Source organism: Gavia stellata, chromosome 19 (genome assembly GCF_030936135.1).
Source record: "Gavia stellata isolate bGavSte3 chromosome 19, bGavSte3.hap2, whole genome shotgun sequence".
Classification (NCBI taxonomy): domain Eukaryota; kingdom Metazoa; phylum Chordata; class Aves; order Gaviiformes; family Gaviidae; genus Gavia; species Gavia stellata.
In genome coordinates this window covers 16,818,589-16,840,913 of record NC_082612.1, presented here as the reverse complement: position 1 = coordinate 16,840,913, position 22,325 = coordinate 16,818,589, and the positions used below count along the sequence as shown (strand labels likewise).

At 38.2% G+C, this 22,325-nt stretch overlaps 1 protein-coding gene across 1 annotated transcript in view; it reads right to left on the bottom strand.

The window, feature by feature from the left end:
- ARHGAP10 (Rho GTPase activating protein 10) overlaps positions 1-22,325 on the bottom strand; it is a 150,689-nt gene that overhangs the window by 86,161 nt on the left and 42,203 nt on the right. Inside the window, exons 4-6 of the mRNA XM_059826750.1 lie at positions 8,755-8,826; positions 5,236-5,337; positions 1,910-2,020 (exon numbers count right to left, since the gene is read on the bottom strand). Coding sequence (XP_059682733.1) covers positions 1,910-2,020; positions 5,236-5,337; positions 8,755-8,826 — 285 coding nt within the window. The remainder of the gene's footprint in view (positions 1-1,909; positions 2,021-5,235; positions 5,338-8,754; positions 8,827-22,325) is intronic.

Genomic DNA, 22,325 nt, shown 5'->3' with positions numbered 1-22,325 from the left:
ATTTTTGGGTGGTCCTGTCTCTGGAATTTCACAACTGATCTCTACTTTAAATTTGACCATAGGCAATGTATATTGCCTATCTCCCAAACTTTCCTATGTAACATTTTCCTGCAGCTGCTCTCATATCAATGATGCCTGGAATAAATATTTCTGTAAAAGAAGGTAGTGCTCATTCTGTCTTTTAGTCACCATTTCCCTGATCATTCCCCTACCTGCTAATGACCACACTGAGATGACTTTCATAACAGAGTCAACTGGTTTGTTCAAAGAAGGAAGCTCTCCCTCCAGTAACTTCACCCATCACTGCTTTTTGTATGCAGACCTGACCCCCTAGCAGAACCAGCAAACGAGCCACGTTGTGATTTCTGACTTCAGTGTTTCAATTTAAAAGAATGGACAAGTTATACTATATTGGAAAGAGGGTGAGATGCAATACTGCCTACCTCTCCTGTTTCGTTCAGGATGTTGGAAAGAAGTGAGTGACACAGGAAAGAACAACTCTCTTTAATAAAAAGAGAATAAACTGAAGAACATATTTAATAAAGTCTGAAGTCATATGTAAATAAACTATTTTCAAAAATGAAAAAACCCCACATAAATTTAAAGTATTATGAAGGGGAAAGAGGATAAGAATTTGGTACTATATAATTTCAGTTTACTAGCCTAGTGAAAACTTCAAATACAAATTGAGCAACATGAAGTTCAGCCCCACCCAGAGGGAGCTTTCAGAAAAGAGAAAGGAACATCTTTCAAAAACATAATTTGAAAATTCATTACTCTAGTCTGGCTCTGAGGAAACTTCAAGTGGTTTGAAACACAAGAACTGAATCCAAAACTATTTAGGATTTAAAAAAAAAAATACTAAAAACTAGCACATTAAAAAAAAAAAACCACAAACAAAAAACACCAGCACATCAACAACAAAAAAAATCCCACACAACCATTTTTCACAACATTTTCCCATTCCTTGAATAATGCTAATATATTTAAAGCAATTTATTCCCACTTAAGGATTTTAGCAATTTTTTCATACAGGAATAAGTTATATTAAAATAGACAGCTCTCATTAACTCCATAACGACCAACTACTTTGATTAGGGTCATTTGGGACTTTTTTTCATTATTACATTAAAATAATTGTATCAGAATAAAAGGACAGACTGTGCCCAAAACTACAGACTTCAGAGCACGAGTGAATGGGAGTCACTTCTACAGGCCCTCCTCCCTTTATCTCAGTATTACACTGATTGTTCTCTTGTTTCATAAAGTTGCATTTATACTATGAAGCTAATGCACATTTCAGCAAATTTTAGAATAAGGTCTTCTCAGAGATTTAAGTAAGTCTGGTCAGTACATGTATGATTTTCACTGAAATTCAGTGGAACCCCTTGATTTCTGCACAGATTCAACTATCAGACTACCTGATAATGAGCTTTTTAGCCAGCAGCACCCTCTTGATTAATTTATATCTGCACTTCTTCACTAACAGGCCTCTAAGTGCAACCCTTATATTGGAAACGAAATTCCTTCCATTAGTCAGGAATAACATTTCAGTGGTTAAAAAAAACAAATGCAAAAAGTCTGACCCCAACATCTTCTTGAATCCTCTATTCTAACTTACACCATAAATTGAGGTTTTTGCAGTACAGCACAAGGTTTTACATGTTTTCTGAAAATTAACATCAACGGATCCAAATAAACTGTAATTACTGAGATAAGCTTTGAGATGCCTGGTTAAGTGCACCTGTACTAGGAATTTGCAGAGATGTAACAAGAGTGCTTTAAATTCTGTTAAGTCACACAATTGCCTACATTTTCCCAGAAAACAGAGCTCCTCGGCTTTTGTCCAACTGCATTCCTTCTCCGTCCCTTATGAATGACAGGGTAGGCTAAATTCACTGGTACTTACAGGTTCCACACACTCAAATTTCTTCCGCTCCTGTATCTCTTGCAACTTGCATACATACTCGAGGGACAGCTCATAGAAGTGTTTTCTGTTCTGCTCCACTTGGTTATCTGCCTGCACACAGAATACAGCTAATGAAGTTTCAAAGACATTTTACAGACAGCTTCAAAATGACACATGTGTAGCATACAAGTGGCAAACAATAAGCTCATTTTCTCCCGACTGGGATTTGTTCCTTTACAACATAGCTCATTCATTTACTTTTAAATGGCAGCAGCAATTCCTTTTTCCTAGATAATGTACGTTGTTTTGAATCATGAGGCTAAATTTTTTGAAACATTCCAGTAACACCTCTTCAAGATTCTTTTCTATAGAATCCAAGCCAAATGCATCAGAGCAGGTACTTGTGCACTGCTTTAATAGCATTGAAAAGCTGCCTGCCCAAACAGAGAGAGGGGGCTAGCAGCATCTTCCATTAGAAAAGGGGGAAATCATCTCTCCAGTCAAACTAAGGAAGAAAATGTTATTGTTGAAAACCACCTTCTGGTACTGTAAGCTTTACTCTATAACCCAAATAACTGCTGTAAATAGCCAGAATCCTATTGTACTCATCCCACACCTGTGCTCACTCTGACTGGCAAGAAAAGCAATTAAAAAAAGTTCACTTATTAGTAAGACACTTTGCAAGTTTCCACAGAGCATCAAATATTTAAAAATGCAGCCTTACTAGCTGCAGCCGATTTTTAGCTCAGCTTTGCTGAAATGCCAACACCATATTGATGGTGAACAGTTACATTCTAGCTGCCATTCATTTGTACATAAATATTTAACTTCCTAGCATATATGTACTATTTCATTAAGTTATTTTTTAAGGTACATGTGCCCTCATTAAAGTATAAAAGGTCAAGAACTAAATAACGGAAATTGAAATAAAATAATGTATTAAAATACATCAAAGAAAGGCTACAAAGGGATACTCTAAGTGATTAACACTTAGTCTTTGGCCATGTGATAATACCAAATGCTTCTGCCCTAAATTACAAAAGGGAATGGAGAAAGGGTTAGGCGAAAGGACCAGACTTCCTGTCATACACTCTCTCAAATACTGAGACTATATCCTTCAGGCAGAACAGTAACTGCTATGCTTTAAGAGGATAAGTCAAATTAGCTTTAAGACAGTTTTGCCTTAAGACGTGCTTTGCTTTGCTGCTCTGTCCTAGAAATCTGTCAGCAGCTAAAGGGGCATAACAACAAATGCCATTAAAAAAATAAAGCACCGATATGCACATCAGTAAGAAAACGTCATTCAAAAACCCAAGCCATTTCAATGCATCCTATAAACCATTCAACACAGGAATTGTTTGAGTTGTCAGCAAAGGTTCTGATGATATATACATGTACTGAAGGGTAGCCATAGAAAAAGGCTATGAAGTGGATCTACTAATTGATAGCAAGACTGCCCTATACACACCAAAGCCCCACATAAGCCTGTTTCTATCGCTCTTCTTTGGTTTTTCGTTGTTTATTGTTTTGGTTGTCTCCCCCCCCACCCCCTTTCCCCACTCCTCCCAAGAATACAATACCCAACACAGCCATTTTATTAATTCCTCTCAATTCCCCTGTAAATAAATTATCGCATTTCTCCTCAGGTTTTTGAGGCATGAGCCTCCCCCTGCACCCAGCAAGTTCGCTCACTGTTGCACTGTACTTTGTGTACTGCCGAAGAAATACAGAAATAAGACACACGACGTGCCTCAGTGACATTTCAGGAATATCCCTCCACTAAGAGAGTCAAAGGCTATGTTAATGTAAGACATGCTCCACAACGTGGCATGTTCTTCATCCATTTATACCTGCATCCTTTATTTACTCCAGTCAGGAACTGACACAGTTAGCCATATATAATACTAAATTAGGAAGCTCCCATGCAATTATATACATCTATTTTCCAAGCTTGTGCAAGAAAGTTTTTCCTATCTAGCACTCTGACAACATGCTGCAAGTCCTTTTTTAATTGCTTATACATTTATGCTCCAAAATTAAATGCACAAATGAAATAGCTTGACTGAAGAATTTCAGAATTTTTTTCATGAAGGACATTTAAAACAAATCTATTTGCTCATTCTAGTCTTCATACATGCTTTAAAACTTCAGACTATATTTGATAAAGCTTCAAAATGCCTCTTGCAAACATTTTGTATTTTTCCATTGAGGTTAGGTCTCATTTCAGACTTTGAAATACGGTTCTCGATATTATCAGGTAAGAGATCATAATTAATAGTTTTTCATTTTTTCTGCATCAAGTTCTTCGGCAGCTGATTAATTTGACAAAAGTCCAGGTCCTGACACACGAGCAATGCCCATTAACTTCACTGGGACAACTCAGCTCCCCAAAGGACACTTGTTTATGCATATGAGGGCCTATGTTGCAAATACAGTATGCAGAAGTAAGATCCTAGTGAAGCTCGTGAACAATCCAAGTTCTCAAGCTCCCAGCTACCTTGCCAGTCACGTTAGCCATTTTTTTATGAAAGATGGCATAGACTATTTGGGGTGCGGTAAAGAGCAGGGAGAAGAGTTATCTCTGAGGAAAACATTAAGTGTTTAATGATACAAGGCATTTACAGACTAAGCATTAATAATTCTGACATAATTACAGTTCTCTGAAAAAAAAAAAAAATCCCTCTGCCTACAGCAAGTCTCTGCAAGATTTCTCTGCTATCTTCTCATGTACTATTTGCTGTTGCTCCAGAAATAAAAGCTATTACAAATAAGGATGATAATAATAAACCCACAGGGACAGAAGGAATGCCACGCAAAACAGATCTGGTTTTAAGTTATAAATTGTAAACAAACTTTTTTTCCAAGCATTACTTGGGAAAAAAACCCAACAACCCAGATCTTCAAAACATGAGAATGAAAAAAAAAGCACACAAACACTTCTTTCAGGAATGTAAGTCTTGCTGTACTTTGCATTAAGCATTAAGGACATTTAGTTAATACATACAACGCAATGCAAATTACATATATGGTAAGGTCACGTAAGAAGTGCAGTTTTTCACAACATACTTGCACTTTGCTATTCTCTCAACTATATAAAAATTTACTGTGATGTTCAGTACCGCACACACACGTCAAGTAAAGCCTTCGATCCAGAAAACGGTAGGGGTACACCACTAAGTTCAGCAAATACTGATTTTCTCACCAACCTTTCCAGCTGACAGAAATTATCCTTTTACCACTATCAATGCTGGTTTTGCATTCGCATAAAACATATTTACCTATTCAAAAGCCTGTAGCTTGCATAAAAAGAAGAGAAGCAACACTACCTCTTGTAATTGTAGCTCTTTCTTCTTAGCTGATAAATTCAAATGCTTTTCTAACAAACTGTAGTTCTTCTCTGTCTCTTTATCAAACTTCTTCTTTTCCTCCTAGACACAGAAACAAAGTAATATTCATTTATATATAACAATGTAAGAAAAGCCTCCTTCTTTCATATTTTAAAATTCTACTTAATCAGAAACAGAGAGAAACTATCATAGCTCCAATAACTAAAGAAAAGTATGTTTCCAATTCATTTTTTAAATTAATTCAAAGGCTAACTTAAAATTAAATCCCATTGCATTATTATGGTGAAGTTTATCACATGAATGCTTACGTCTTCTAAGTTAAAAAAGCCAAAAAAAACCACCTCTTCTTGATTTATTGCATTTTTCGTTATTTTCAGGGATCATCCATATCATCTTGGTTTTGAATAAAGGACTTCAGGGAAATCCCAGTTTCACAGAAAATTCTTTTCTTCAATAATTGAGAAGCAAAAAATGTAAAAACATCATTTGAGTAAGATCAAACAGTTTCACAGTTCAAAATCCAAAGTGAATACAGCTCCGTATTCCTTAGGATTTCTTGATTTTAAAGCCATACAAAGACCTCTGTGCCGAATTCCTGCTTCTACCAGACTGTTGTTGCACCCGTGAAAAAAAAAACAAACACTTTTTCAAGTAAAGAAAAATCTCCATAAAACATAAAATCATGCTAGCAAAAGAGAATCTCTCACATACACATACGAATATCATTTGCAGGTGCAAATCCATTTCTCTGACTATCAAAAGCGATGTATTGGAAAAGGGACAGCCATTAAGTGTTTCTAGGAAATTTGAGTTCTTGGATATAATTTAGTAGAATAAATTGTGAAACAACCCTTTCATTTCCTCAGTTCTAGTTTCTTAACTCTGTGTGTTACGACAGAAAACAGAATCAATGAAATCAACCAACCAATTTTGAAGCTATTTTTAGTGTAGCTAACTGCAGTTGAAAATAATCTAAAATAAGTAAAATCAAATATTAAATTACATACTCAAGAACTGACAGATTTACTCATCAGAAAGGAAACAGTTCACTTAAAATATTTTTCCATCGTCTGTCAATTTGGAATTTCATTTAAATGTATTCTACCCAACATACTGGTCAGATTCTGCAGACATACCTGCTTAGTTGTTTTTTTTTTTTTACCTTTTCGGTTTTAATAAGTAATACTATATATAAAGTAATACATATTTTTGTTCTCTGAACGATTGGATTCTGAAGATGGCATTCTATTAAAGAGGGGATCTAAGCTGTTTAGGATTGCTTCTCAGCAAGGAATTTTATCAAAAATGCTAGTTTTTTCTCCATTATAAGTCTAAGAACTTCCTTTAAAAAAGCAGCCACAATATTCCTTACCAACTGAGAAACATTAAGATGTGCATATGGAATTAGTGTGATGAGAGATAACATATTAGCATATGGGAAATTAGGAAGGAAGTAGGGGGGGATCTTTGTGTTTATATTAGCAAAACTTTCATTGATCTGGTCAACATTTGAGTACTGCCAGAAAAAAAAAAAGAGCTATTGACTTCTAAATAGGCAAAGCCAGAAACTTTACACATGTAGTTTGGAATCAGAGCAGCAACATCTTCTACTAAGGGGTAATTCAATAAAGGTCTCAGCTTCCAGAACTATGGAGCTGAACTTCTTCTCTTTTCTTTTCCTTCTTAAGCCTAACTCAGACCATTTCATCAGCAGGGGATGTAAGATACAGGAAAATCAGAGGCAGCAGATTCAACTTTTATTTTATAATGGTAGAGCATAAATTTTTCCTAAAGCAAATACTACACAATGTTCCAGATATATTTCACTACTAGATGCCATAACTTGGTTTTCAAAGCTAAGCAGTATTATATTTCCAGTCCTAAAGCAAATACTACACAATGTTCCAGATATATTTCACTACTAGATGCCATAACTTGGTTTTCAAAGCTAAGCAGTATTATATTTCCAGTGTCAGTACTTTGATTATACTGAATAAATATTCAGTTAAGAATATTCAGAGTTAAATATTTTTGGAGGATTTTTATTTAAATGTTACACAATTATGCAAGACTGTTCTATTTAAGGTCATTGAGAACTCTGTCCAAAAAAAATGACTAAATCACAACTAAGAGCTTTAACTTCACAGAAACACTATGCTGGGAGACACAAGGGAAGAAACATCCGTCCAAACAAAATGCAAGATGCAGACTGTGTGAATGTGACTTGACATGTTAGAAACATCAGGGACAGAATTCCGATTAGTAAATGAGTGAAGAACATGAGATAATTTAAAGCGTTAGGAGTTCTCACCCCAAACATGGCAATGTTCTTTGACACCAAAAATACTGTTGAAATAATCCATTCATTACAGCTGCTTCTATGACAATAGGTTACATTTAGAACAAATTCTCTTTTTCCTTAGAAGACTCCTTATATTACAGATCAAGTTTTTATTCTATGCTGGTTGGGATGTCTGAAGTACTTCTCAGAAGTCCATAAAATTACACAAAGCTCATTGTACTATTGAACTGTAATGATTTATGATCAACAGAGCATTTTCCATTCATGAACACTGAAATCATATTCAGAACATGTTAATCATTCCTGCTAAAGTCAAAATGTATAGTGCTTTTGTAACTGAAACTTTACCTTAGCTATTAAATATCGCTGCTGATGAAGTCATGAAATTATAAAATAAAGCATCTGCAGAGTTTAAAAATGTATGAATTGAGTTTTGTGACAGAAAACTGTGCTAAATAGCTGGGTTTCGGTTTGTTTTTTTTTTTTTTTTTTTTTTGAGTAAGCATTTAAACTTCTCACTGGAAGAAGGAAGGTAGACAGGTACAAAGAGGTAAAACTTGTCCTTGGTACTTTTATCCAAAGCTAGTCTATGAAGTTTACTTTGCCTTTTTTTTTTTTCTAAATATACACAAGATAGTGACAATCTTAACAAAAAATACTGAACGCTTTCACAAAAAAAAAAATATATATACTTTGAATGAGATCCTGTCTTTTAGCTCTCCATCTCTATTTTTTCCACTCATACAGAGGCAATGAGTTATTTATTTAAAACAAAAAGTAAAACAAAGGCAATTTTCACTTTGCAGGTTATAAAAATATGGTTAAAAGCATATGGATGAGTTCCTTTGGGTAGTTAATATTTTTCAGCCTTTGATTGTGCAACTGCAAGAAAATACAAAGCAAAACAGTGTTACCCATCAGGAAGGAGGGCAGGCTGTTAGCAGGACTGCTCCTATTCCAGACACAAGAGATAAGGGAGGGGGAGGAGAGAAGGAAGGGAAAGGACACATTCTTCTCTTCTTGAAACATACTTTCCATTTGTTTCTGAAGCAAGTTCTCAAAGTAGGGGCAAAAAAAAAGTGTGAATGCATGAAATACAAACAACAGTATCTCTCTGCCAAATACATGTCATTACTGCAATGCAATTCAAGTAGAGAAATTAAACAAGCTAATCATAAAGGCAAAGAGGGACAAACCTTTACAGCTCCCAGCTGCTCTTTCCTAAATCTTTCCAAAGGTTTGATCAGAGTTTCAGTAACACTGAGTGCCTGAAGAAAAAAAGGAAGGGTTAGGTTTCTGTAGCCAGACAGACAAGTCACTTTAGCATCAGCAATAAAAAGAAAAAAGCAAGCAAACTCTGGGGTAAAATAAAGGAGAAGCATGCAAGTTAGGAGTCTTAAGTCCTAACTCAAAAAAACCCGTATCTCTGAGTTCATTCAAGCTTTCAAAATTTCTATCCCTTATTTCAATCCACTGTCAGGGAAATGAAATCTAGAACAAATGCAGAAATTTCAGAAATTTACAGGCTGCAGCCAAACTGCAACTGCTTTACTTGTGCCAGTCTTGCAGTTCAGGTTGACGGTCTCGATGACTGAACACCAGAATGAGACACAGGACAAATGATGTTCATTTGGGGACACACAAATTTCTGCAACAAGAAATGCTACAAGCAACTGCAGAATGGACTACTGAGTAGCAAATAATAAGCTTTTAACACACAGCTAAAGCCATTAGGCATTGATATATATATATCCAAATATTTACATTTTATTACATTAAGAAAAGCTTAAGTTAACGTAAGTCATAAAATCAAGAGGTGTAAAGTTAAGAAACAAGAGGTTTAGTTGACTGGGTGAGCAGCCACCAGTGGGCTTACAATAAACAGCCTCATAGCCATACTAAAGAGAAACAAAAAGGACCCGATATGTCATTATAAGACAGAAAACCGTAGCTTATTACATCTGGCCAGGAAACACTGTTTCTAGTTCACATGGAATTTCACCAGAGATGGAACAGGGTTGGGTTTGGTTTTGGTGCAAACATGACTTAAAATTTAAAAAATGTTTGAAATTTCAGCAAAGGTTGGAACTTCTTGAACGCAACAGCAGCACAGAAAAGTTGGCAAGAGCATCGGAGGTGTGGAGGAGCGGGTGGGATCCTTTTGGTCTCAGTCCTAAGGCAAACCCATAGAGTAAATCCTGCCCAGGACTGGGCTTATCACAGCCTCAGGGCTGAGCTGCCAGGAGTCCAGGTAGAGCTTCCTAGAAGCCCACCATACATAAAACAGAAGGCTTTCTCTCTCTTCCCCCCCACCTTCAAATGTGAAAAGTTTCAGATAAAACATTGCAGGCTTAAACCAGCCTTCTAGAACACTTCTGAAAAGCTCTTATCATAAAACACAAGACAGATGTATTAGAGATCTGGCACAACACAAATCTGAACAGCACTGTCTGCTCCCACCCACCCCCCGGAGCCATGCAGGGATTACTGTGGGAGTCATCCTGCCAATTCACCGTAACCACAGCAACCCAGATTTTTAGACAGCCACGGCAGCATGCTAACCTACGTAGCTAACTGGAAACCCAAATATCTGGCAAGTCTGGGCCAAACTGCATGTTGCACAGTCATCCATACAAGAGATACTTCCTAACTTCAGAGCGCTCATTCTCGTGGCCCAAACTTTTCCTTTCTACATCCGTTTCCCGATTTTGTCAAAAACACTTAAAGCACCCTTCAGTACACTCTTGGTGGGAGCAAAAGAAAAAGGAAACCCGACAATTTTCTCTTTCAGAAGCGTACAGCAGCACTGGGCTAACCACGACACCAGAGACCCCTGCGTCGAGCTGGAGGGTGCGGGAAGGACAACAGAACAACTTCTACCCATCTCCAGCCCAGCAAAGAGATACCCTGAAGAATTCATCCCAAGGCTTTGGGAATACACTTGGCAGCTGGAGAACCATTTGTTCCCTGAGCTGCCTCTGCTCCCACCAAAAGAGAGCCAGGGCAGTCAAATGCCCCACACAGGAGCTGAACTGCAGTTCTAGGAAGGATTTAGCCCACCTGGAAGCCTGTGTACATGTATCCTAACTACTCAAGCAGTTACCAGAAGCCTCCAGGGCAGTTTTTAGGATACTCAGGTTTTTCAAATTTTGTCAGGCTCCCAAAACTTACCTGGAAATTCTTAGGGGCTGAAAGGAAACAGTAATTGGATTTATAACTAGATTAAGCACCAGAAACAGTTTTCTGGGACACAGCGGAAGCACCTGAGGACTGAAGGATCTCTCCTTGCTGACCGCAAGCATTCTCACAAGTCAGAGTGGAGAACTGCTCATGGAAATCACAGAATAGCCCTTCTATATTGGAAAACTTTAAGAAGTTTAAATTGTTTTTGCCAGTTTCCTCTATGCTGACAAAGTGAGGGAGAAAGCTATGAGGCCTCCTCAGATCAAAACTCAAGAGACAACGACGCTAGCTTGCGGGATGTAAGAGCACCATGGTTAGTAGAATCATTTAAAAGCATTTAAAGGTAGCAACTGAGCACTTAAGTGGTCAGAAGGTTAAAAATAAATATCTAACAACAAACTGCTTATTAGTTGTTTGAACTTTCACACAAAAAAAGTGAAACGTAAGATCAACAGGCAGTGAATGTATGCTGAACATGAAGTCCGAGTCAAAGAAAACCATAGCACCTTGATGTAACAGAAAGAAAAAAAAAAAACACCTAAGGGGAAAAAAAAAACCACATGCAGAAAAGGCTTTGGTTTATAAACCAGCAGGGCTAGCTGCAAATCACTTGGTCTGCTACACTCCTGTGCAGCACTAACCATGGGAACCACTACAGGAATTTGTTTGAAGTAGAGGATAATCTTTAAATCAAAATGGGATGCTCCCTCCACGACTGCCAACAGAGATTCCACTGCTGCCAGTGGTACGATATGCCAGTAACTCTTTCATTAAAAGAAACACAAGCCTCCCCTCCTTCCAGAAAAGATGTTTCTCATTTTGCACAACTTAAACTTTTGTTAATAGATGCCTCTTCAGCAGAATTTTGCCTGCCATACAGGTATTTATGACTTGTCCCCCCCTTTGCTTTCTGTGTCTGGGTTAAACAACAGGGCTCTTGAGTATTTCTTGGTGAAGTGGGATTTTGTAGATCTTTGGTCATTCTCATGGAGCTTCATACCAAGCCCATATATAAAAAATACAAGAGGAATATCTCCCCCTCACTGAAATAAGCATGCATGTCAGTTTGTACGTGTATAAATGGAAACCGTCAACCAAGACTTGACTGATAAATTTAACAGTGAATTACAGAGCTGTTCTTCTGACTGTCAGAAATAAAAACGAAGTTCATAATTAAAATATACACAATACTAGATTAAATAAGGAGGCATTCATATTGTTTTCCAGTACTTAGAATCCACTGTTTGTCATGAAAAGCTACAAAAATATATGTACTTATTTACAGAACAAAAACATTATTTACACTGCTATCCATTGTTAACTTAGTTTATTTATAAATTGGGAACTCAAAACAACATTTTTTTCCTTTTTTTTTTTTAAACCATGGATAGCAGATCAGTAGATTAAAAAAAGTTAAATTCTCCCAGTATAAGGAAATAAGCTAAGGATCGCTTGAATACATTTGTCATTAACACTTGCACCTTCCTTAAAAACTAGGACCATGTGAAAATGTAAAATTTCCAATAAAAGTTATATTAGGCATTTAAGTTAAATATTAATATAAAATCACACATTCTCTCCTCTTTCAACTTCTGCCTTGACTCTTTAATTAATTTTCACCACTCTACTACTCTAGTCCTAGCAGATTATGATGATAGGAATGTACTATTTAAAGGGCACAAAAAATTCCTTTTTTTTCTTTATATCTCTGATCTATCCAAACCTACCTGAAAGGAATATATACTCAATTTTAAAATCTGGCAGGCAAACTATGGCAAGTGCAAGCGAATCAATATAACGAGGTCACGTCTCAGGTAGCAGTATCTTAACCAGCTTTACGAATGTCAAAGTCTCAGGAATGCTTTAAGAAACGTTTAACCTGATGTGCACACGTGCCTCGGGCAGACAGGCTGAAACTGCTTGTGCTATTCCTGTTCTATTTGCTGCACCTATGGAAAGGTCAAAGAATTCACCTAACTTGAACATAAACCTGGCAATAGCAGCAATAAAAATCATCATTGCCATCATCTCCTCAGAAGACCGCTGTATCCGACATTTCCAACAACATCTTAAAGCAGGCTTTCAGCTTTGGGTATACCTCCTAATTTCAAATGCTTTTACAAAACTCCACCTGCTCAGGCAGAGTAGTTGTACATAATGGTGAAAATCCTGACTTTTCCAGCTCCATATTCTTCAAAAGAAGTAAGTAACAGGTCATAGATTAAGAGGCCCAAACCAACATTTCTTAGAGCAGCCCACAAAGGCACAGACTAAATCCATTAGCACATGCATTTACAGCTGTTTGCTACTCCACCAGTCAAGTCAACAAGATCCAACAGGTAACTTGCCGGTCAGTGCCAGTCCACAAGACAACTCCATTTAGCCTGTCACTTCTTCCCTTCTCAGAGAAGGTGGGAGTATAGCTGATTACTGAGAAACTGCTTCCCCAAACACCTCCTTATGCACTGTAAGCTGACAGACAGCACCACCCACCAGCATTCAGTGCTCTTCCTGCTTTCTCACCCTCCTGCAGTAGGCAGGAGCAGTCTTTCAAGGTTCCCGCTCCCCTCGTGTGCACAATCAGGCTTGTCTTGCAGAGGAGGAAGGCTGCTCGTGTGGGCTGTAAAGGAGTAGCAACCCACAAGAGCTGTCCCAGAAGCTCAGTCCAGCCCTCGTGGCTAAAAAGACTAGACCAACCCAAGTTAATCAACATTTGTTTTGCTTATTAGACAAAAGCAGCAGTGGCCTCCCAGCTTTCATCCTGAAAACATCCTTAGACCTCAGCCTTTACTGGAAGATCTGGAAATCACACATTGCTCATCAACAACTCTGGTGGTGAGGTAAATATGTACGCTGACTCTGCTCCATTCTGAATCTAAGCATTCTCCCATACAAGACAGGTTTACTGAGAAAGAAAAAAAAGCAGCCATGAATATACACCTTGCTGCAGACTGCACAGCCACACAGGAGTGCCGAGTTCCCAATTCTCATCCCAGGAACTGGAGTGCAGATTAGACGCCAAACAGAAAAGAGGGTTTTAAGTTTCCCAGTGCACCAACTGGTAAGATTTATTTGTAGACAGGGGCAGGATTTTTTTCTCCCCTCAACAAAGCAAAGAGGGAGACCGCCAGGCAGCAGGACAGAGCTCATGAAACTGAGAAGGTGTCAACGAAACTAGATCTGGGAAGGAAGTTTTGCCCTACTGAGTGCAACAGAGAATGCAGAAAGGAAGACATACCTAGCAGTCATTCAATAACAAAGTAGTTAACACTGCTGCTAAAGACAGACATTTACTTTATAATAAAGGAATTTACTACCTACAGCTGCACTTCTGCTTACAGAGGATATAGCTCTTCTGTGTTTTTCCTAAGAAATTGCAACATTCAGCCTAATAAAGCTGATTCTGGTACCTCCAATGTTGGGGGAGAGGGGAATATGTAAAAATTGTTTTGTCCTCCAAAAAGCTTCCCTGCTTCACATAGTGATTTGTTACTGATATTTCTCAAAGCACTAAGATCTGGGCCTGAAAACCTCTATTATGTAACTTTGCAGATACAATTGCACTACTGAGGATATCAGATGTTACTTGCAAAGCCTTAATCTCTATTCTTTCTTTTCCCATGAGAACTTGATTTGCTCTTACAGTTACCCGAATGTGCTCCCAGTTAGTTGCACAGCCAACTCTCCTGCTAGCATGCCCTGGGGATAGAGTGGCATATCTAACCACCTCTCAGCACCAGTTTTGTATTTAACTGGAGCACTGATGAGTGCAGTCAATGCAACCCACACCCAAAACTCGTTTGCTTGTTTTCAAATGCAAGTTTTCTTCTTATAAAAGCGCCTGGATTTTCTCACTGCTCTAGAGCTTTCCCTGTAGCTATACAATCTTAAATAACAAAAAACCCCTCAGCCATACATTGGGACTACAAACATGGGTGTTTCAAGTTTTTTGGTTTTTAGAAGGACTGGAGTCTATACACTAAAGGATTTTTAAGGGGGTCTCATAGCACATTAATACTGGTGTATCTTTGCACATGTGCAGAAGCTATAAAAAAAAAAAAAAGAAGTGACATCCATTCCTCTGGGTTCCTTTGCTGTGGAAGAAGCCATCTGGTAACAAGAGTCCGGCAGACGGGCCTATCTGCCTTGGATACAATCTATTTGGTACATTTCTGAGATACCAGATGTAAGAAAACATATGACCTTCCTCTTAGGTGTTCCAGAAAACTCCCCCTGGGTTTTGGTAAGATGACAACAACTTTCTCAAATTGTTCCAGGGGGAAGTTCCTAGATCAACCACTGCCCCACAAGCCACAATACAGGCAGACTCCTGTGCTTTGCACTTTTCTAGCTCTTTTAAAAGCAGCAGCCTCAGCTTACAGAGAGTATACTAGCAGGACTCCTGAGTCCCCCCTTCTAGTCAAAGGTCATTTCCTGTTCCGTGGAAGTTTGACTGATCTAAAGGACAGACAGCTAAAATGCCTCCTATGACACACCTGTTATGCTCTGCTCTGAAAGACTGTTGGCATTGATTCACTTGCCGTGAAACTGCTGGCCTCAAAAATTAAATTGGTATCATAAGCAAACAATACAAACAAATTCTTTCCTTTTTTAAAAAAAGAATTAAATGAAGACAGTGTTTTTTATTAAAGATTACTTACTAAAAGTAATTTAACAGTCCTGGCTTTTGAATAAGTTTATTCTTATGAAATACATTCCACTACAAAGGGAAAAATACTACAAAGCCATAAACATAACAAACAGTAAAAGAAATAGAGAGAGTTTCACAAACAGCAACAAATCAGCTTTTCCCCATCTGAAGTGGAAGAAAGCTGTGGGTAACTCCTCCAAACAAAGACCTTCCCTTAGCAAACCCAAAACACAAGAGCTGAACAGTATGGCACACCAGAACATTGGTCTGGTTCTCGTACAAGCAGAGAATCGCTTCCAGTCCGTGCTTTGAAATCAGCAGTCGTAAAAAGATCTTGACAAAGTGAAAAGGCTGCTCAGGAAAGGAAATAGCATAATGCCCATTTTCTTCGTTCATGGCAAAGCTCATCGCTGAGCAAAAAGATGCCACTGAAAGGCAAGGAATCCAACAGCAAATAATGGCTTCAGTGTTCAGTCAAGAATGAACTGCTCAATTATTGTCTGCGCTGTCCTCCACAAGAAACAGTGGTGTTATTAACAACCAGCGAAATCCAAACTGGTGACAGTTTTACAATGCAAATTCCAAACATTTCCCATTGATGAAATAACAGAATGAAAATTCTCTAGTGAGTTATGTTGATGCATGTGAGAACACAAAATTATCTGGAAGAGGAAGCTAGTGGTAACAGAACTTTTCAGCCATATTCACTCAGAGGTGGGAGGAACGCACCCAGAACTGGCTTTGTACTTTTTGTTATTTAATAGACAACAGTCATCTTTATTTTAAAGATCAATGTGCACAAGTTCATATGTAACTCACAAAACAATTTCAGAAAACTGTATATAACATTCAAAAACAAATTTATAAATCAAACATTCAATGTCAGGAATCACCAAAACATAAGAGATGTGCCTGAAGTAGTCTTAATTCCACATTCGTGCTGCATGTTCTGATAATTATATGATTGCCGTCTGGACTCATGCCATGCAGACAAAAAGCGAAGGCTGGGCAACGAGATATGGCAGCAATTGTGCTGCTTGTTTCTAAAACTGGAAAATGTTTTATTAAATTGGACAATTAGCAGGAAGGAAAAAAAGGATCTAGGTCCTGTGATTACAGTAGTCAAATGCTGTTCCTGAAACATCTGTGCCTCTATCTCTGCATCCGAGACATTCAACATACTGTCGGCACCCTAACTTTTCAGAAGTGGTCACCAATTATGTCTTTTCCACTGTCTTGGCAGATATATTTAGCAGTCTGCACTGTCAGTGGACTTAACAGGATCTGAACACATAGAGTACTACATAATGCCATGAACTCTTATTGAACAGATCTTGAACACATCTTACATCCAAAACTACTAGATTTCTTTTTTACCCTAAATTAGTGAATAAACTGATTGCTCCTTCACACAGATTTCTTCAGATTACTGTGAAGATAGATTAAGATTTATGAACCATTAAACAACTATGCGCAGAGGACCAAAGAAAAGCTCAGAAAAATTAATACCATCTTCTTCACAGCAGAGTAGGAACAGCATAAACGAAATACAAAGAGTCGCTGAACAAAAGGTAATAGTAAGCTATTCAAGAACACTACGTGTTAAGTGAGCACTTAACCTGTGAAATAAATACTCATACACTTAAATACTTCATCATAACAGGTAAGTATAAGTAAGTACATATTTGCACAGATCATCTAAATTCTACCTTCAACCTTTTGCGTGTATGCCTTTGAATCTTAACTTCTTTTAACTTGGGAAACCACAATTGGGAAACCTCTCTGCCTCTTTCTTTTTTTTTTTTCTTTTAAAAGAGGAAGAAGGAGAGGAAAGAAGAGTGAATTAACTGAGATATTTCTTTAAAAATCCATAAAGAAACAGTTTCTCATGTTCCTGATGTATGCTGGGAGTAATTCTGCTTTCAGAAAAATTAATTGGGGGAGACTTTATTTTGAATTTGATTCTGTCAAACTGGTAAAACTGACAAAGAATGCAAAAGGATTTCTGAGAGGCCAGGACTGCAAAGATACCTATGGTATAAGAACAACAGTCTGTCTTTTTTGAAAAAAGAAAGGAAGGAATAAAAGTTAAAAAATAACTACATAGCATCTTTCCTCCAAAGACAGCGGAAGGAACAGAAGTGTGCCAAAACTGTAGCAGGAAATAGAAGAGATCATATCAAAGTAAAACAGCAAGTTTATATTGCCTTGGGAAATGACAGGAAACATAGTAAGTTGAATATAATTGTATCAGAAATCCTATGCAAAGAGAAACATGATGGAGTAAAAAGGAAATACACAAGTACTTATAGACAAAGTTAGAAAGACTAAGGCAAAAACAGGTTTTCTTTGGCAAGAGGCAAAGAAAACCCTAAAGAAAAGGGGTTCTTCATATGTATTTCAGAAAACAGAGAGGAAGGAAGCTATAAAATCATTATTTAACTGGAAAGAGAGTTAAAACAAACCAACAACTGACTTTAAGATAACAGCAGATTTTAATATCTTCACAAAGGAAAAAAAAATCTCCCTTAATTATAGCAAACCAGCTAACAAAGCGGGAAAAAACCTGGATGTTAAGGAGAGTAAGGATTTGTTAAGAACAATTAGATGTATTCATCATGCAACTGAAGAATTAATTGCATTCAAGTCAGAAGAGGCTTTGCTTCGAGTAATTTAGGAAATCAGCGAAGCAAACTGAAGGGAGAGGCCACAAGGTCCCAGAGGAGGGTAGAAGAGTAAACACAGTAGGAACTTAAAAGTGAGAAGAGGAGGAGAGAGCAGGAACTGAGAAAGTTACAGACCAGACGTAGCAACTCTGATACTCAAAAGTCCTGGAACACACTACAGAAGGTTAAAAGCTACTTTGAATTTGTTAAGAACAATATCTAGTTTCCTTTTTGAGATCAGCACAGTAGCTATCTCCTCAATGAAGTCTTTGATGCTGACCCACATGACATTCTCAAAAGCAAAGGCGGTGACCTGGTCTTAACAAATAACCCACAAGAAGAATGAGAAAACTGCATCCTGGTTGCAAAACCACCCTGAAAAATACCTGTTCAGCTAAGAGGACATTTCAAGCATCATATAGGAAACTACAGCCAAGTTTCCTGCATGATCCAATTTTCAGTAGCAATTTATGGAGTGAGCAACCAATACCTCCACCACACTAACACACACATGGAGTGACATAAATCCAGGAGAAAATGTTAGTGCTTTCAGAAAGCAGGATTAAAAATAATTTTGACATGAAGAGAGAGATGGTCTAAACTCAGTGTAATTAAATTGAACAAGGAAAAATACAGATGTAAGACACCACTTTGAAAGGGTAACAGTGAAAATACTACTATGAAGGAAAAGCGATCAGTTTTACTCCATGACTACTGTAGAAAAGTTCCCAAGAAGTTCCCAGCTTAACTTGCAATAAAGGAGACTTAGGATGGATATCAGGTGAAAAAAATAGAAGAATAAACATTGGAGTAAAACTAGAGAAATCCCTGTTCCTGGAACTTTTTTAAAGAATAGGTTAGACCAGCACTCGTCAGGGATCATCTAGGCATACATGACCCTGCCACAAGTCACACCTCTGGCAGGGCTGCAGGCAAATGCAGCCAACTCAGTCCTGGCATGGGAGTAAGCTAACTGAAAAGTACATGAGACACTACCAGACAGGACCCGAGAGATTGCTGGACACAGCCCGTAACTGTGAGAGACGCTGACAAAAGTTACAGACAGCACCATGAGGGCTGACTGGACTTCCAGAGTGGTTATGGGAGGGTTATGTGAGAAACAGGTGAACTCTAGAAGCAGCTAAAGGGCAGGATGGAGGACCTCCAGGGAGGGGAAGTATGCACAGCCAGCACATCAGGGTGACCGCACCAGTAGTGCCAAGTACTGCCGAGATTACTGAGGGAAAAGTACAAGCGCTATCAAATTTCATTATAGTTTAGCAAGACTGGAATCAACAGGGAAAACTAATTAGGGGCAGGCTGGTCATTTGGGAGAAGACTGGGATGCAGGAAGGGAGGTATGAAAGTAGTAAAAAGGAAGGTGAAGAAGGAGGAAAGGGATAACAACCACAGGCGATCAGTACCTACCAGGTAGCCCTGCGCCGCTCATCACCGCAGCTTAAATGAGGACAGCCAGTGAAGCCTGTTGTTTTGAGTCCATCACAAGAATCAAACCTGCTTCTGCTGTCAGGAGAACTGGGGCTGGGAGGGAGGTTTGGTGCTCTCCCTGGCAAGCAGGAGAATGGCTAGGTAGCGGGACAGAGCACCTTAGCATCGCCACCTTGGTGCTTATTCATCCCCAACCTTTTCCTGCTAGCCTTGTGAAGTTCCCTTTCATCCCTACACTTACACAACACTTCTGTAATGTCAAAGGAGCAGAATCTAAGTCCTACGATTCCATTCATCCTTAACATGTAAAAAGAATTTCCAGAATATTCTCAGGGACAAAGTGAACTATTTCCTGTCTGCCCTGAGGAATGTCACCAAGCTACAGTGCTATGGTAAAATATAGTTTTATTTTGTATAGGCTACTCCGTAATAATTTCAGTGAAATGTCTGGATTAATGCCGACTTCCCTTTTCACAAGCAACTAAATCCTTTGACAGCTGGGGTATAATTTCAGCAGCCTTTGAAGGAGATGGGAGAAATGGTAAGACCATGAAGGGCAAGACTCCAACATCTGAATGAAATTAGTAAATATCCACCAAATAAATATTCACCAGACAAATGATAACCAAACAAGTAAATTTATGGTAAACAGTAGTGGAAAGTTTTATGGACTCCAGATTCACCACAAACAATGCTTTCAGAAAGCCATGAGAAGTGTAGGTGATGAGTATTTAATTTCAATTTAGAATGTATTTTAAGTGCAAATTTGTTTCATTTACAATAAGGTTGTAAACAAAATAACCCTTTTCTGACATACCTAAAAATTAAAATGCACAGCAATATCTGAAACACTCTTTTTTCTATAATTATTCATTGATTTCTTTAATTTTACTTTATATGACTGAAATTTATCTGCAATTCTGCACTGAAACTGAAGTGAGCAGTCAGAAACCTTCTGGTCATCTTCAAAATGGTAAGGGAAAAATGCTCAAAAAAGAGCATTCTTAACAAAGAACACTGAATACTTTTGAAAAAAAATCCTACTATATACTTTGCATCTTAATGGAAAGTCTTTGGATCCCTGACCTGATTCCAAACATCTGTGAGTGCAACATGCCCTGATGGTCTCAATGGGAGTATCCCCAGAGCTCATGCCACTGGTAAAACATCCATTGAGAAGTCAAAAAAAAAAAGTAGTCAGAGCAGCAGCAACTGAAAATTATCTTTACCAGTCACCACACAATCATTTTCTCAGAGACTTATGGCCACTGTTACATTAACTCACTCTAGAAATGATACATAACATTTGCTAGACTACAGATGCAGTGAAAAGGTCACGCATCTGGTAACTCAGAGAATATATTCTGTCTCTACTTGGAATTAAATATTTGCGCCACAATATTTTATACTCCCCAGTTTTTCATCAAACTGTCACTGTTCTAAGAAATACTACATTCCATTCTTTTCTTACCAAGAAACTGACATTAATTAGCTTTTAGTGTGATAATGCCTTCTGTGTACGCATGGGCATCATACCAAAAAATAAGTAATACTGTTTTGTGGCATTCGGTCTGAAAAACAGAAGTGTTTTACTGTACAGATAGCCAGCACCAGATTCTGCACAGCCTACCGTGTTGGTAATCTATCACTGCTGAAGATTTATTGATATAGTCACTGAAACGTGCCACAGAATTCTGATGTCCTGAAGCTGACATCTCTCAAAAACCTGATACCAAAATAGTGTGGAAAACAATGTGGCAGGCTATGAAGTATTTTTCATTGTAAAACTTCCCAAAGACTTTCACTGATTAGATGTATGCAACTTCATTAAAATAAAATACAGCTACGGATGGCAGGAAAAAGCAGAGTAAAGACTATACTTCAGAATTATGAATTAAGCATTCAAACATACTTGAGCAAATCCCTACAACTTGGCAAAACAACTCAAGATACTGAAAAATTGTCTTTACTATGTAAAGACAGTATCCTTCAGGACTGTGCAAGGCACCACATAGACCCTAATTCTGACCCAAATGTGGTTCCAGATCAGAACAACATACCAAGACATAACACCGCACACTCAGGGAACCGTGACTATTACCAGGCTCAGGACTGCCAGAGAGAGAAATGTTAAAAAAAATACTGTTCACAAGTTCTCACTTATCTACATACTCCTTCACTGCAGGCACAGCTTCTGGCAGAGAGGAGCACAGAACATGGATTAGTCTGTTTCCTCTTGGAAATGCCAAGTGGTCACTGACTTCCAGGAAGATAAAGATATATGACGTGGTAAATATTGAGGAACATAATTGCTATCTAGGCAGATCTAAGAGTATTTCCTCGATGCAGGGTCTGACCACAGTCAGAAGAAAATTGGGTATACATAATCTGCTCTATGAATCCCTGTTCTGAAACGAAAGCTGGGCATGCAACTGCAGAGGAGAACCATTGTACCAGCCAGAAAGAAACTCCCCACCTTCTGGACAACTTAGGAAATCAAGATAGCAAGGTGTATGGCAGAGTTCTTAGCCCACAGTCTACATGCAGCCAACCTGACCTGTATTATGCTAAAACCCTAAGCAATCACAGGCACCTTAGTGAAGAACACTCCCTTCTACACAACAGAGCAACTAAATGTCTGCAGATGCAACCCTCCACCAGAAAACTCACCTACAAAGAAAAGGTTTGCAACTCTGCCACCGCATCCAGCCAACAGACTGCAGCCCAAATCCACATAAGTGTTGAAGCCACAGAGATCCTGGATCCAAATGTGGCCAACTTCCCAACATGTCCTGCTGCAGTACTAAGTCTTTCATCT